The sequence below is a fragment of the Amblyomma mixtum genome, chromosome 3 (assembly GCF_055824585.1).
Source record: "Amblyomma mixtum isolate Tamu chromosome 3, ASM5582458v1, whole genome shotgun sequence".
Taxonomy (NCBI): Eukaryota; Metazoa; Arthropoda; class Arachnida; order Ixodida; family Ixodidae; genus Amblyomma; species Amblyomma mixtum.
The window spans coordinates 252,538,393-252,555,939 of record NC_143014.1 but is presented as its reverse complement, the minus strand read 5'-3'; the positions used below and the strand labels follow the sequence as shown (position 1 = coordinate 252,555,939).

Below are 17,547 nucleotides of genomic sequence, written 5' to 3'. Positions count from 1 at the left end.
TATATTGTTGAGAACTTATACACTTTAAAGATAATATCCCCAGAGTCATATCTGACACGCGTTTACCTACGCTGGTGAACGCCACTGCAATGAAATACCTAGGTTGGTTCTCTCCGTTGGCCACCTAGGTTGGTCCTCTCGGAATTTTTTGCTCGCGCCGCCGCCACCAACGACGACGACGCTGAGTTTTGCGCTGAACGGGGTTCTTAACGCTATAGCGTTAAAAAAACATGTTTGCGCAGATGTGATGGCAAAGGCTTCCCAACGCTTCAGAAAACTGCATTTCAGAAGAAGAAATGTGGTTTAGTAGAAGTATTTACAGCGTACAGCAACGAGCATTGTTGTAAACAGCAACGGTGCATTTGATACCTTTCGATACCTTCAAGCGATTCGTACAACAGGTTAACAGCGCGAGAAGGAGCATCACTTGGATTGCAAATCGCGTGCGCTTTATCGACAAGAGAACTCATAAATCGTGTTATCGAAAAATACGGGCCATTGTAAATTCAGTTTTAAGGGTGTTTTTTTTTTTTGACAACGGAAGATGAGCAGTGCTTGAGCGCGTTTCTGCACGTAGGTTATGCGATCAGACGCACATAATTGTCGCCACTCCTTCCTTGATTAAATAGAGTTACTTAATAAGCTTCCGTCCCTGCCATTAGCAGGCAGGTTCATATTAGAGGCGGTCGTATTTTTCGACTATTACACTTGATATAAATTTTGCAACACGCCCATGTTACGAGATATTAGGTGAACAATTAAGAAATTGACACTCATAATTACGCATGAAAGATGATGATCCCTGCTAAAATACCGTACAGGCGTGACACCACTGTAGCATATTGTGTTTTTTATGGTCACGCTAGCCGCAAGAGAAAGGGGAACAGTTGTCAGCTTCGCCCAATGCTCTTTATCGCTGGCAGAAGAAACGCCGTAAGTAACAGCTGCGTCACACGGGAAGCTGTTCAACGATAATAATCTCTGCTTAGCATGCGTAATTACGCTAATCGAGTTAGAAATTTCAAGGGAATATTTCGTAAGACAGGCATGCTACAGGAATTCGAAAAAAAACGAATAATCTAGGCATTTGACGCCTTCTAAGTTTTCAATACAAACGTGCTCGCTCACAGGAATGGCTTATATTTTTCTTAACGATTTCACTTTACTGGCAGATTGATGTCGTCCGTTATCCTTTCACTTAGTGCCTGTCTGGTAGCATAACCTCGCATAGGATATCATGAATTATTTAAACGTACTCCTCATCGTGTGCTTTGAAAAGATCAGCAGTGTAGCAGCACCGGCAGCTATAAACACCACAGCTGTGAAACATATCTCAAATCACGTGGAGCAATGGCTTATTACTGCATAACGAGCAAATAAAGTAAAAAGCCAAAAGCAATGGCTTACATCCTGCGGCTTGAAAAATTGTTTTCTTTATCAGGTATTTACCGCATATCGAAGAAACACACAGACAGGAACAAGCGCAACATTTCAGGTATTGCGTTTTCTGTCTTCATGTTTGTTCTGTTTACGGTAAAACCCGTCCCGCTCCAGCCGTAAATATCAAGACGGGCAGCAGCGAGTTACTTTCAAACACCCACAGTTTGGTGCAGATACCGCCGCGACAAGGAAGGAATTCATCGCCATCAAAATATGTGTGTTTACTTACAGCGCAAGGCCCATGGGTCGAGGTTGCGTATGCCTTTCATGAGCTTGAAAAGCCCCAAGCTGCAATTGCTTGACAAATCGGCGTACAGGAGCTTCTTCATCATTTCGGGAGAGCCGTTGTCCATAGCCTTGCCCAAAGCCATTTTAATCGTGTCCAGCAAGGTTGGACCTCTGTTTGATGCCTCTGCTGTATTTGCCTGGCAGCAAGTAATGAGAGAGCAAAACGCAAAACTGACACATACTAGGCTCGATATCTCCATCTTGCCACTGGTGTGGAACTTCAGGTCAGGCGCCATTCCAACTACACAGTCCAAGATGGCAATTTCTAAAGGCAGCGACTCACACGACTTTGCATCACATATGATCTGGCCTGCGGGTAGTGGCGCTCCAGCAAATGCAGTGCTTCTTCTAAATATTCCTTTAAGCGCGAGTTTCTCTGAAGCCCTCTCACAACGCCGCTACCGCCAAGCCGGTTTCCGGTGACGTCAAGCAATGCTATGCAAGTAAGGCTTGTAGATAACTATGAAGCTCTCGGCGCTTACAGGCCCAGTTGCTCCTTAGTGTGCCATTGAACTTGTAGTCGCTGTAGATTACTATTTCTTTTATTTAGTTTTTTGGGCAGGCATTTTAGCGAACTCGCGGCTCTTATGTAGAGCCATCGCGATTACTATCTCTTTTCGCAGGCCATGTGGGGTTAAAACATCCGCATGTATTAAAAACACGTTTTACAGCACTTTCACAGCGGCCAGGGGTCACTCAAAGAAGATCGAGTACCACGCTCAAGACATCAGGTATGCAACCTGTCGGAAAGTATATCTATTTGTCTTGTTTTGAAAAACGTTGTGCATGATCCAGCTGCCGCTCGACGAGCTTCGTGCTATGCATATTTTGAAGCTAACAAGTAGGAAGTCCTACCTTCAAAAGGCAGCCCATACAAGTTTCAGTTTCGAGACCAGAGTAGAGTAGACTGCCTAGATGCATTTTTAGAGCGCCTTTGCCACTACTGATCTTGATCTTCTGGTGCTCAGTTTCAACGAATGAGCAAAACAAAAGCACTGGGGAATTTACAGATATTTTCAAGTTCGATTAAACTCGAAAGAAAATGGAGCCAAGAAGGAGAGTGGTAAGCTGCACATCGTTCACTTTTTCTTTAAGCGGCCTTGAAAAAAAATTGTCGAAGTTTGTAATGCGTACAGACTAGCAGGCAAACCAGTTATTTTATTTATTTATTTCAAAATACTGCAGGCCAATAGATTGGCCCATGCAAGAGGGGCTATACAAGGCAATGAAAATGACAAATACTAAGAAAATACATGGGGTTACAAACAATCAGCAGAATAACGAAATACAACGCTCATTCACTCGAGGAAATGCTTTGAAGCATGAAGCAATGCTTTGAAGAAAAGCTTTGAAGGAAACCGCAGCTGGCCATTTGTTTGCTAGGTTTTCGTTTAGCTGTCCCTGTGGTCAGGAAAAATAATGTTTAGGCACAACCACAACGATGTCGAGAAGCAGAAAAATTCAGGCCACAAGAAATCATAGCCTTGCCGACAAGATGTGACTGAACTTTTCGGTGGGCCCTATCATACAATGCTTACAATGCGGCCCAGAGAGAGTAACTTCTCGAAGGCAAAGGTAGCATTCGTCCGGCTTCATGCTTACCCCTGACTGCTTCATTCTTGGAGGGTGAATTGGAGAGAAATGAGAAAAGCTTTTGCCCTGCAGTGGGCGTAGTCAGGCTGATAGTTATGAGGACTTCCTTGGCTACCCACTGCCCCCCTCCACCATTCTGTTCAGGAGGTCGTCGAAGTTCGAAGCAAAGACGACAGTGTCATCTGAGTAGATTAGACAAATTCGGCTCTAGGTGCCTGCCAACACTGTGCACCTTGCGCGGTGAATGTTGCGTAGACCGAACGAAGTCTCAATGGCATTACACTGAACTATGATGAGGGCGTTTTTTTCTTTTTTTCTCCTCCTGTTTCATAGACTTCAGTTTACTAACAGTAGCTTCCGACATTAATCGACGAGAAGTACATCGCGTGGCACAGCCAGTCCAAGATGTATTTAATTCATGCTATGGGGTGTTACGTTATTCAACCTACAGTCACAGTACCAACAGAACATCGTAACATGCGGTCTTTCTTTTTTTTTACATGAACTGGCAGTTATCCCAGGCTGTATGGCGGCTGTATGATGTCGTCGGCATCTGGTCAACCTTGTCCCAGCTGGTCCCGTGTTCTTGCGTCGAGACACGGTAGTGGCTCGGAGGACAGGTCGTGCGCATTCGTTGATTATAATCCAGTGCTTGGCGATTCTTCTTTACTAGACTTCTGACGAGTAAAAAGCAACTTTAAAAAATCGCTTTAAAAAATACATTCTATACAACACCTAAAAATCTTTACAGCTCGTGTTTTCTGCGCTTTGGCAGTGATGGGCTGAAGTCGAAAGTTGATGTCTGTGCTTGGATCAGTGAAGTAGTTGATAATGTAGCTGGAGAACAGAATGCGTTGCTCACTACTGCAATTTCATTCAGGAAGGGGACGGGGTAGCTTTTGCTCAAGCGTCAGTATTTGCGGCTGAAGTTCTTCACTAAAACGTTTGCTCTTATATTCCGGAAGCACGCTAAGCCTCTAGCTATTCCGATACCATGGTGGAGTTGTAATTGCGCGTTTCCTTTGACAATACTTTCGGTGCCATCGGTAGCGTCGACGACAGCGGAGACCATGAAGTTTCATGTACGACATTCTTCGACAAAGATTTAGTATATTGGAAAGCTGCAAGGTACAGATATGGAAATATTGAAGATAATCTTCCATTCTTCCGATATGTAAAAACATCTTTCTTTTGTAGTGTTTCAATCGCTAGCATCAAGCACTTAAGAGTGCCTTAGAAAACCAATGGGGAACGCTTTTGACGATAGCAAAAACGCTAATGGCAAAAAAAATTCAAGCCTGGCGACGGTAGATATGCGGATATATTGATTGTTATATTGAAATCTAACAATATATGAGAAAAGTGCGTTCATAAACTCGTTTCCGTTCAAAAATATTTTGTGCAGAATTCCTGGGTATAAACGGAGTGGGACGCTGACGCCTTCAACAAATATTCTGAGGTCCGCATGAATTTCGAGGATCGTGTTCGAGGGCATGTCTTCGTCTGTCAACAATGTGATGGTCTTAGATTTAAGGTCAGCGGGCGCATCGTAGTGAGTGATCAATTATTTTGCTTAGAATCACGTCGTGTTAGCACTAGTCTAGTACAACGAGCGCCATGCATCAAGAAGTTTACTGTCTTCTCTTCAGTCATGTCGAGATCTGCTTGTCAGAGAAAGCGCATTATCTTTTCAGTGTCTAGAATGACTGTCTCTTCAACGTGTTGGACACGCGACTGAAGCAACAATTTTTCTCTTTTCTTACTCACGATGCTAGCAAACGACTCCAGAAATTCCTTCTTAAGTTTTGCAGGTAACTAGCGAAAGCTCATGGCTCCCAAACGACGCCTTGATTAGTCCTTCTAATGCGAACAAGTCATTCCATAGCACCATGCCGTTGCGCTATGCGTTCATGCAGACACAGTCATATTTCAGAGCCTTGAAGTTAAGCCATAGAAGGCCGGCAACTTACGGGGCTGGCAAAACGCAGCAGGGTTGGCTTTGCATCAGGCTTCACCTTCGGACGCATAGCAGATTTAAAGTCCCGCAAATTAATATGCAGGAAACCAAAGTGACGTTCAACAGTCTTGGAAGGAAACAGCAGTTTACGATTGGCAGCAACACGCTAGAAGTGGTAAGGGAAAAAGTCTACTTAAGGCAGGTAGTGACCGCAGATCGGGTTCGCGAGAATGTAATAACTAAAAGAATAAAAATGGGGTGGAGCTAATTTGGCAGATTCTCTCAGATCATGAATGGCAGTGTCTAACCGCTACTCAACTGTTGGGTAGAAACGTGGAGGCTAACAAAAATGGGTCAACTTAAATTGAGAACAACATAGTGTGCAATGGAAAGGAAAATGATAGGTGCAAGGTCAAGGGACACGAAAAGGCCAGATTGGGTTCGGGAACAAACATGGGTTAATTACATACTAGTAGAAAGCAAGAAAAAGAAATTAGTTCGGATAGGACAAGTAATCCGAAGGCAAGATAACCGATGGTAGTTAAGGGTAATGGACTGGAAACTAAGAAAAGGCAAGCGTAGCGGGGGACGGCAGAAAGTTAGGTAGGCGGATCAGATTAAGTAGTTTGCTGGGATAAGGGGGCCGCTGGACAAGGTTAATTGGAGAGATATGGAAGAGGCCTTTGTCCTGCAGTGCGCGTAGTCAGGCTAACGATGATGATAATGAGTAATTCTCCAGATAGCGCGCCTACAACTCAGTGAGCAGTACCGAAGGTCGTAGACGCTGTCGCACGTGAGCACAGCATTACCAGGGCGATCCGGTTGCGTCTATCGAGTTCATAGTATTATATAGTAAAGTATAGTATCGAGTATATAGTAGCAACAACTCGCCTTACAGAAAAAAGAAAAAAAATTGATGTGGTCGCGTACCGACGGCAGCAAGAAGGAGAGTGCAAATATAAACATGATAAATCTTCGCGGCTCTACTGTTCCAGTTTATTAGCTCCATGTTCAACTGTTCAGCAATTTCAATCTGCGCTACTGCCAAGACTTTCTTTACTGGCCGATGGAAGTAACGGGTGGTGTTTTAACGAGAGTATCAAGGTTGCCGCCTACCTCTGCCACTACTCTGCCTTCGTCATTTTCTGTTACTCTGAAAGAAACTAGCAGTTCCTCTACTTTAAAAAAAAGAGCTCGACTGCTGGGGGCCTATGCAGTTTCTCTAATATCTGAGAGCTGTTTAGCCAAGCAGCCATTCAGACTTTCACAACCTGTCGTTATTGGTCGTCCCGCAGGAGATTTGCACTGGACTGGCACGTCCTGGATCCGCGTTTAGCTGCAGCAATTTTTACGAAAGCTTCTGATCAAACCAATGAGCAACTTACATCTCGGCGATAGCTCGCATTGCACGGCGAATATAGCAGGTATTGCCTATCAAGGAGCGGGAAATCTACGTCCCAACCATCAGACATTGTAGGGCTGTCGGCGGCTAGATAATGGATACGGAAAGAGTACAACAGGCGGCAGTCGTACGCACGTGTTCATAGCTCCACAAGTATTCAATCCATGTGAGCGGTTTGTCGCGGACTACCATGGCGCTTGACAAAGGCAGTCTTTAAGTAGTTCCTCGTGAAAAGAAGTTTGCTGAAAAATTCGTTGAGAGGAGTAGGCAGTAGGCGAGTTTTAGCTTAGGACCTTTGGAAAACTTGCTCAACGGATGCGGCTCCGTTCAGCCGCCGCTCTAACCTCATATTTGAAAGGCTGTGCGCTAAAAAGACGTTCACAGGAAAAAGAATAGAGACGACAGGAAAGAAGCGCTTTCCTGTCGTCTCTGTCCTTTTTCCTGTGAAAGTCTTTTTAGGGCACAGCATTTCAAATATGAATATGTACCGACTAGCCCGTCAAAAAGCCTTACGTTAACCTCAGAGACGCGATCCCCATTTCTAGAGTGGTGACAGTAGCGCTTTAGTTTTCTCAGCGCTGGTCTCGATGGGGGCGCGCGCTCTTCTCCTCGTTGTTTTTCTCTTCGCCACTGCGCCACCCATTTGCTGGGCATGGTCACGCGGCCAATTGGGCGCATAAATGGTCTACGCTGACTCGAGAGTCGCACTGTCTGCGCCGTACCCGGCTGCTTCTAGCCGCGTGTCGCTATTGATGTTCACTGCTTGGATTTCGCCTGTGTATTGCAAAGTTCGCGTGCGCTCTACGCCTTGGGTGCGACAGGGCAGGATGCTCGGCGTTTTGAGCTTTTGAGTGTAGACCTTGAGTGAAACTGAAAGCATTTCTTTCCGTGCATCCACTCATTAAAATGGAAGAAACACGGCGTGCACCTTACCCCCTCATAATTTTGCTTGATAAAATTCTTCACGTGAGTAATATCCGGCTGTGCAAAGTATTTTGCAGGTCCGCTTCGTCAGCCGTGTGGAGACCGCATCTCAGCTGACCGTTAATGCTTATCTTCTTTGTCTTACTGGCGATATGAAGCGCAACAACTCTTACACGTCTCTTAGAACCCCTCTAAAACTGCGGCTGAAGTCGCAGCAACAGCACTCAATTTCGCGAAGTGCTGGATCATTAGTGCCCACCCTGCAGCACCGATTGCAGTAGAAAGACACCATTTAAGTGATCTTCCCTTCAGATCTTTCACCAGTTGTTTTAAGGAATAAAAGATTGACTCATTGACATTCTCAGAAGTAACAGAACCACCTACCTAATTTCGCCGCTTCGGCCTGGGTGCAAATCCCACTTACTTCGTAGAATCACCTCGTTAAATACGAAACCTCACCGGCTTCTAGGAGGCTAAAGAAAGTAACTTGCCCTGGCATGCATGCAGATACGATAAAAGAAGCCCGAACAATGAGCTTTTCAGCTTCCATGACTCAGCACAGCATTCCCTCACTATATCGGCTCACTGAAAGTTTGCCGAGCTAGGAAGCCACAACGAGATGAGCAGCCGTTTGCCAACGCGTCTTTATCGTGCCCGCCTAAAGTTATGGTTATAAATGCTACTAAGCGGTCTTGTTTCATTAATTCAAAAGAGATTCAGGCGACAACTACGTTTGTATCACTCAAATACGTTTTTCTTCGCACGCTAGCAGCCGTCTGCTGGGCCGGCGCGGTGGCTCGGTGGTTATGGCGCTCGGCTGCTGACCCGAAAGACGCGGGTTCGATCCCGGCCGCACCGGTCGAATTTCGATGGAGGCGAAATTCTAGAGGCCCGTTTACTGTGCGATGTCAGTGCACGTCAAAGAACCCCAGGAGGTCGAAATTTCCGGAGCCCTTCACTACGGCGTCCCTAATAGCCTGAGTCGCTTTGGGACGTTAAACCCCCTTAAACCGCAAACCGAAAAGCCCCTGCTGACGCTCCTCAAGCAGGGAGTAGCAGACGACGCGTCCATCCTAAAGCGACCGCAGCGCCACCACCTAGGAGGCGATCTCGTGGGTGCGCGCCGCTCCCTAGTGCTCCGGCGCTGTTTTCCAACTGCTCCTATCTAAAAACGTTGGCAGTAGGCTAAGAATGCGCCGACAGAGAAAAAAAAACACACAGGAAAGAAAAAAGGAGCACCGCGCAGCCGCCGAGGTACACGGAGCAGGGGTTCTTGTAATCTCATCCTTGCTACGTTCCTTGTGCACATACAGCCCTCATCGCCAGATGTTCTCGGCAGATTCAAGCTGCACGCTAGTGGGGAAGTTTTTGAAGCCCTTTAAGCAGGTCGAAGGACTAAACTGCCTGAGCACTGTCACCGTCGCACCTTTATCCGTACAGATGCATTAAACCACAACCTGACACTGAAAAAGCAATAGTGCTAAAGGGAGACACACGCAAGAAAGACTGACGCATAACAGCGCATATCCTGCGTCAGTATTTCTTGTATGCGTCTCCCTTTAGCGCTATTGCTTTTTGAGTCTCAAATAATATGCACCATCCAGTCCATATGACGTTCTTTTAAACACAGCCTGACAGCTACGCCTCAGAGCTCTTTTCGGCTGAACTCCTGTGTGTTAATTTCCTTGTGTTACAAAGGAAGTTATTAGTCATTTAAACCGAAAAAAGAGAGGTTCTTTATTTTTTAGCGCTGATTAGAGAAAGAAAATTGCGTTATTCCGCTCCCTTCCGTTCGCCCACGTTCCACGTGGCTCCAGTCTAAGAAGGCCGCATGCTTCATCCGGCCACAACCATATCCCTCGCTACAATCATGTGTTGCGCTGCCGGACACTCGGAAGGTTCGGCGACACACAACACGAATACATCCGAAAGCAGGAAGAGGAGTAGTAGTAGAGCCCTGCAAACGGTATGCAATGTATGGGGGTTCGGATGCGACGGATGGATTCTGGTTGTCTTTCCTGCCAAATTTCAGCAAAAATCTCATATCCGAACTGCTTATGCAATTTTTTTTTCAATTATGCAGCACTTCAAAAAAATAAACCAGTACTGTCACCTGTTGCTTATTTTGGTTTGTATCTAAACGGGCCCGTTATCTTCCTTCCTTGTGTGCGTTTTCCCGCTTTTTGGTATTGTTTCTTCAATTAGCTACCATTAGTACCCTTACGTGGGCGAAATATGTCCGTTTGGTGTTGTGCGATGCCGCGGCCACCCTTCATGAAGCGCCGCCGCGGTGGCTCAGTGGCTATGGTGCTCGGCTGCTGACCCAAAAGACGCGGGTTCGATCCCGGCCGCGGCGGCTAGAATTTCTTTGGAGGAGAAATTCTAGAGGCCCGTGTACTGTGCGATGTCAGTGCACGTTAAAGAACCCCAGGTGGTCGAAATTTCCGGAGCCCTTCACTACGGCGTCTCTCATAGCCTTAGTCGCTTTGGAACGTTAAACCCCACAAAAACAAAAAACTTCATGAAGCCACCACCCACTACCCAACCACCTTTGCTCTCCACCCATCTTTGCTCCAGGATCCTGGACCCACCACCAAACAACCTACCTTCACCCTACAGAAGCTTCACCCAAAACCCATCCAATCACTTCGACCCTCCACACGCCTCCACGCACGAAAAGTCCCCGCAGCACTGCAACAAAATGCGGCGGCGAAATACAATTCAAAGGCGAAACAGCAGACGATCATTGTAGCAGCGAAATGTACAGTCAGGCAGGAATGAAACGCGAACACGCATTGCCGCACTATTCTATTTGCAGAGAGATATTCCTTTACATCCGGTTTATCAATGCGCACTCCGGTATACCTTTTACAGGGGAACCTGGGTCTGGATGGTTGTACGTCGAGGCTGAAAGTACACAAGTAAGCTATCTTGTTCTGTTTACATGTGCTGTTGGCGTTTCCTTCCGGCCTGACTGTACAAGCAACATTGATAACGCCGATTTGTCGCATGACATCGTATAATCACCTGTGTATTCTTTCGTTTGCAACGCTTCCCTTGTTTCCTTTCTTGACTTGGTTCTGCTGTGTCGCTGCAGTTTTGGCGCATGCGCAAAAAAAAAAAACAGGACATAAAAACGGGGCCTAAAAGTTCAAGCATGATTGCGTTCATTTCTGGTGTTTTTTTTTTGTTGTTATTGTTGCTTCATTGCGGCGTTCTTATGCTTCCTCTTAGAATATATGCGCTCTTTTTCAGTTCCCTCATTTGTAAACGTCCGGTGAAAATAGTCGCGGCGCGAGGGATTAAATTACACGGCCACTGAATTGACCATCATCTAAAGTATAGCGCCCATCCTGTGTGTCTGTGTTCCGGCAGTGTTCTGTGTGCGTGATCTTATTTTAACACTCTCAAGCATTTTCACACCCAAGATGAAGGGCGCTCAATTTGCGACAATTGTTTTTTCCTTCAAAGGACGGAGTGGAGGCTAGTTGAGAACCGTCAGGTGGAACATGCCTATGCACTTAGGATGTTTGGCATACAGTGACCGGTACTGTGCGTTTTTCGTTTTGCTTTCTTCTACGCTTTTTGCGTGCGCGTAATGAGCAGAGATGTGTTTCCTTTGGAGGAAAATTTGAACGTTAAGTACGGCGATAGCATATGTCGAAGAAAAATACGCTATAGCGGCACGTGGAAGAGCGGCGGCAGTCTGAGCCTTTCCTTAGTACGGCGATAGCATATGTCGAAGAAAAATACGCTATAGCGGCACGTGGCAGAGCGGCGGCAGTCTGAGGCTTTCCTTAGAATGCAGACAAGCAGGGAGGAAAACATCGGCCGAATCCTGTAACCCTCTCCTCTGGGCGGACAGCGTTCCGCTACGCTGCGGTCTCTAATACCAACCACATTCGAAATTTAAACTTATATATAGCACCAGCCTCGGCGACAAGGCCGTTGCTAGCTAGTGCTTATGTGAGGATGAGTGGATACGAGTGTGAGTGAACGTGAGTGTTAGTGGACGTGATTGTGGAGTGGGTACAGGAGTAAAATATTTAATAGAGACAGTGAGCCACCTCTCACGGTGCCGAAGTTTCATCAGGCCATGCGAAGAGAAACTCGCAAAAGACATCTGCTTTCATCTTGTCACCCTAAAGCCGCACGCCTACACAGGTGCCAAAGACGATGATAAGGGAAAATAATTGGTCTTTTAGTTCTAAGGAATTACCTAGAGAACGTTATGTGCCCTGTCAGCGCAATATACCTGACACGGGCAGCTGACCGTGCAGGGGTCTTCGCCCTCTTCTGTTCCTCAAACTAGTCAGCGCGCATAGTTCCATGGCTGCTTTCGCTCTTTGAGCAGCCTCCGCCACCAGCAAACTTTTCTTAACTGGAGGGCCTGCCCTTCTTGCGTCGTTGCATTCGGTTCCTTGTGTGCCGCCGCGTTCAGCCACTTGTAGTAATGGGTAGCGCACTCAGAGTTCGAACTATTTTCACTGCTCACATGCCCACTCTTTATGTGCTCAGTGACACGTTGTGACGCCGTCTCACGTTGTATCCAGCTGCATAAAGCTGCCACTGACAACACAGTCCGGCCTTTTCATCTCTTGACTCTACCGGCTCAATTGCAAAAGCCACGGAGCCGCAGCTCCGAACACAGATGGGCGCTGCCCGCACTGTGGAGAGATCTGCGATATCTTTCACATGGTGTGGGCATGTACTCAGAATCCTCACCTTCCCCCTTCCCCCCCCCCCCCCCCCCCCCCCCCCCCGAGAGGCATGGGAGACTGCCCTCCTCAACTGCTCCACACTGGAGTCTCAAAGGGCTCTAGTAAAGCGGGCGCGAGACGGGGCCTCGTCGTGCCGTGTCCCGGACTAAGGATACCGACCATGCAGCAGGGTTTTTTGACCCTGAAACTCTCTTTGAATATTGAAGTTTTTCACCACCACCACAGCACTATTGGCTCCAAGTGTTTGAAAGCTAAAAAAAAAGCGGATGAAAAATAAGAAAGACGACTAACCAACACACGTAGCGCGAGACGCCGCTAGTTGTAACACACCGCGCGAAAGGCTGCGGTGATGACTCAGTGGCATGAGGAATGAGGAAACGATCATACGTTGGCGACGACGCTGACTCATTTGACTCTGCACTGAATGGTTTGCTTCGCTGGAATGTAATCGTTATCCGGCGCGGTGACTGCTTAGCGCATTCGGCCGCTCAACCAGAGGGCATGGGTCCAATCCTGGCCGCGGCGACCGCGTTCCGATGGAGGCGAAACACAAAAGACACGCATGCTGTGCCATGTCAGCAACGTTAAAGGACACCAGGTGGTTGAAATTAACTAAAAGCCCCCCCCCCCCCCCCCCTGCAGCGCCTCTTCTTTCCTTCTCAATTCTTGCACTGCTTTCTTCATCCCTTCCACCAGGGCGTGCTTCAGGTGCCCACCGGGAGTGAGACATATAGAGCGCCTTTCCTTTCTCGATAAGAAATCATATTTCCTCAAGAGAGTACAACGAACAGAGAGTTTATAAGCAAAACTATCGGTTGGGCCAATTGGTTCATGCTTGAATAATTAGTGAAAACGGCGCGACGAACGAGGAAAACGACAAGACCAGCGCCTGGTCCTGTTCCTGGTTGTTCCTGGTGCTGGTTGTTCAGTTTGTAAGATTCCTTCCGAAACAGAGTCTGGATATTTTGAGGACCTAGTCTTTGAATTTATCAGTCTTCCTGACTACAACCATTATCATGCCATAAAATATAGGGGTTCCCCTAGGTTCACTACATTCAGTGCCATAGTGTGATTGCTAGTGCATACCCTTTAACAAGCAACATGGCGTTCGTAAGCGGATACCTTGCGAAACTCGGCATCATTCACATATCGACTTCGTCGTTCTTTATCACTTCTCATTAGCTGACGGCATCCTTTCTCGATTTCTTGAAGGAATTTGAAGGAGTATGCTATAAACTCATTGTCACCTAAGCAAACCGAACCTTGATTCCAGTCTTTTTTTCTTACCTCGAATATTTTTACTGTTACCGTTCTCAGTTCGTAACTGCTAACAATGCCACTTCTCCACTACGCGTCCTACACTCTAGTGTGCCCCAGGCACCCATACAAAGCCTTCTTTTGATTCTTATTTATATTATCGACCTACCTAGTTTCGTACCTTCTAACGTACGATTATTCGCGTAGTGGAGAAGTGGCATTGTTAGCAGTTACGAACTGAGTACGGTAACAGTAAAAATATTCGAGCCAGGAAAAAAAGACTGGAATCAAGGTTCGGTTTGCTTAGGTGACAATGAGTTTACAGCATATGTGCTGTACAAAATGATCTCGCTTCTATATCTGAATGGTGTAACTTATGGCTAATGCAACATAATTTTTCTAGATACAAAACTTTTTATGTTTTCCGTAGATTACTTTTCCTAAATACATAAAGAACACTATAGTCTACGCTGTCACGTATTATCGTTACCTCACTGTTCAAATATCTTCTTTTCTCACTGGTTCTTTCCTGTCAGTAGTATTGATAAAAATGCTAACCTCTTGCAAGGCTGCCTTCGCTGCAACTACTCTACTATCTTTATTTCTCTAAAACTCATGTCACACAAAACGCTCGTACGCAGCAAGCTGTTATGCGGGCAAAAAAATATATGGTCGCAGTCACGCAAGCCAATCGCATGAAACGACTCATGCTGTAGGGGACGTCCTACATGCTCGATCCGCTGGCAATAATAACAACCTACTGGGTTGCGACGTAGAACTTCAATAAAATAATTTCTGAAAACACGCATCCCGTAATTTTTTTTGGTAATAGTACACGAAGGCAACACTCACATTAAATTATTTAAATGATGTTATGTTGAGAACTGGTTTTTTTGGGTTCTTCAATATTTTTGTTGTTATTAATCATTGTTTATGGAAGAGCGCGAAATCAATACCAACAACAAAAGAGAGCATACACAGACATCACTTATCTGTGTGCATCTTCTGGCTCTGTCGTTCGCCTTGTCTTCGCGCTGTTCCATCCACAGTGAACTGTTACCAACTTGTCTGGTTTTCTACCTTTCTCTTCCATTTTTTGAGACATAATAAGTAGCTCGTCGGCTAAAAAAAAGCGCCGTGGAATGTCACACTCGGCCGAAGTGGGAAATACCGCAAACAGAGCGAGCGGGTTTCGAAAACATGACAACGCGAGGAGGTAAGCTTCGATGGATGCTGCATTAGACCAATAATCCATTAAAGCTTTTCTTTGTTTTGTCGGACTTTCACCTATCATGACAAAACACCAAATGACAGTTTGCGCGAAAATAAAAAGTCATTTCGATAACGTAAACCGACATACACGATATTTGTCGCATATGCAAGAAAGACTCGCGAGAAATTGAAAAAAATGCAACACATTCACTGAAACCAAGGAAGACGTCAACGCAGTTCAGTAGCTCTAGGCGAGCAACTCAAAGCATGCAGCCGCTTTGACAAGTCCCCATGACGATGCTGAAGACAGGGCGCGCCGACAAAATTTGGTGTTTTTTCGGCTGACCGAAGCCGACAGTGAGACGTTGGCACAATCTGAAAATAAAGACATCGAATTTTCCTCCTCACAGTTGAAAATTACTTTCCAGCCACGTGGCATCGGAGTTGCGCACAGGCTTGGACAGTATGAAGAAGAAAAGAAAAGGCCCGTAATTGTCTTGCATATCAACATAAAACAGCTATTCCTGGAGCCGGCAATAGCTGCAAAGTGTCTGGCGTTAGCATCGCCAAAGATTTCTTCCTTCGAACTCGTTCTGCCCACACCCACCGCGGTAGCTCAGTGGTCACGGTGCTCGGCTGCTGACCCGAAAGACGCGGGTTCGATCCCAGCCGCGGCGGCCGAACTTCGATGGAGGCGAAATTCTAGAGGCTCGTGGGCTGTGCGATGTCAGTGCACGTTGAAGAACCCCCAGTGGTCGAAATTTCCGTAGCCCTTCACTACGGCGTCCCTCATAGCCTGAGTTTCTTCGGGACGTTAAACACCAATAAACCAAAATCGTTCTCCCCAAAACACCTTTACAATTTGCCAAATCTGAAAATATTACTTATAAACTTGGGCGCGATGGCCTAAATCTTGTTCGCAAAACCCGCAAGTATCATGAAGAAAACCAGAAACTGATACAGCATAAGCCATAGCAACACGAGCCGCCACCGTGGCTCAGTCGATAAAGAAAAAAAAAAGACGCGGTGACTCAGTGATGGCGCTCGGCTGCTGACGCGAATGACGTGGGTTCGACGCCTAGAGGCCCGTGTACTGCGGCACGTTAAAGAATTGCAGGTGGTCGAAATTTCCGGAGCCCTTCACTACGGCGTCACTCATAGCCTGAGTCGTTTTACAACGCTAAAACCCATAAACCAAACCAAACCATAGCAAGCAGTGTCAGTTCATCCGCAAGAGTCAAGAAATACGAGTATGTCGTTCCTTTCCACTAACATTAGAAACCTACTGCCAAGGGGTGTCGCACACTAAGCAGCTTTATCAACAAGTCCGGCGCTAACTTTATAGTAGTTACCGAAATCTAGTTGGGCTCATCCATTAGCGACTCTAAGTTCAATAATATTTTCTTCATTTTAATATTTTTGGACACGACCGCGTCACCAGGCGAGATGGTGGCGTCTTCATGGGTGCTCATCCCAATCTGCTTTTCCCTAGCGTCAGAATCAATTCCCCGCTAAAAAACCCATTTGTTAGATGTAATGCCGCTAATCAACATTTAATCATTGGAGTTTGCTACCGCCCTCCCTAGGCACTAACAATACTTTTGTTTTTGAGTTTCATGATACCCTGTAAGCTGTGTCGTTTCAATTTTCCACCGCCTCCATCCTCATGTTTGGAGACTTATTCAACGTGGTGTGACCGTGCTTCTATATCATCAAAGCAAACCATCAAAACTAAGTTTTTGACACGTTCGTAACATTCGAATTTTCACAAATGTTAAATTCGCCAACGGAACAGACCACGCATGTTTCTAACGTACTCGATCTTGTGCTACCATCCCATCCTAATAATCTGTCTCCCCAAAGCTATTCAGACGCCGTCAGCGGCCACACAATAATTCAAGGAATATTTCGGTTCGTGCGCAAAATCAAGATACCAACATTAAATTGATGTTGTTATATGAAAAAGGTGATTACACATCTATGAACGCTGTACTAAGCGATTTCTACCGTTCTTTTTTTTTTGCATGGTTTGAAGTACGCGCAGTTGAATTCAAGTGGTCCATTTTCCCAAATAAAGTGCAAAACCTAACAGGTACATCCCTGTCGAGAAGATTGGTGACCACCCTTCATCACCGTGGTCTGCACCAGCTGTTAAGCGGCTAAAAAAAAGAAAACACAGCGATGCTTCAGAACGGCGAAATTCACAAGCTCACACTCTAGGCAAAGGTATCGTCCCACATTAAAAGCTTTTCGCATGTTAGTAATAATTTCAAACCGTTTATTTTTTTTTCATCGACACTGCCATCATTATTCCGTAACAACCAGAAACAGTTCTGGGGGATTATTAAGCCGAAACGCTCAAGAGCACCAGTATCTCTAACTCACCCTTCAAGTATTCCTTAATCTGACTACGAAGTAGCTGGGGTCCTAAAGGCTGGTTCGCATGCAAGTGAATGAGCGATTGACCGGCGCGTCTCAGCGAAAACTTCCAACTTGTTGGAACCTCGCCGGTCACCGCCCCGACGAATGAAAAACAGGTTTTTCCGCCGCGGCGGCAGGATTCGCTAACGTATTCGCTTGCATATAAAACAGGCTTCAACCATATTTTGAACGCAGAGAGCTTACTTATGAAACCGATACCAGCTTCCCATATCATCTCATTTTAGATCATCCATTGTGGCTGACCCCATGTTTGTACCTCATGTCATCACAAAAATTACTGATTCATTGAAACTCACGTCACCTAAAAGAAT

General features: G+C 46.1%; 1 protein-coding gene across 1 annotated transcript in view; it reads right to left on the bottom strand.

The window, feature by feature from the left end:
- LOC149354371 (uncharacterized) overlaps positions 1–1,964 on the bottom strand; it is a 45,220-nt gene extending 43,256 nt beyond the window's left edge. The window contains exon 1 of the mRNA XM_089575969.1: positions 1,670–1,964. Within this exon, the coding sequence (XP_089432095.1) occupies positions 1,670–1,964 (295 nt within the window). The remainder of the gene's footprint in view (positions 1–1,669) is intronic.
- Positions 1,965–17,547: the final 15,583 nt, after the last annotated feature.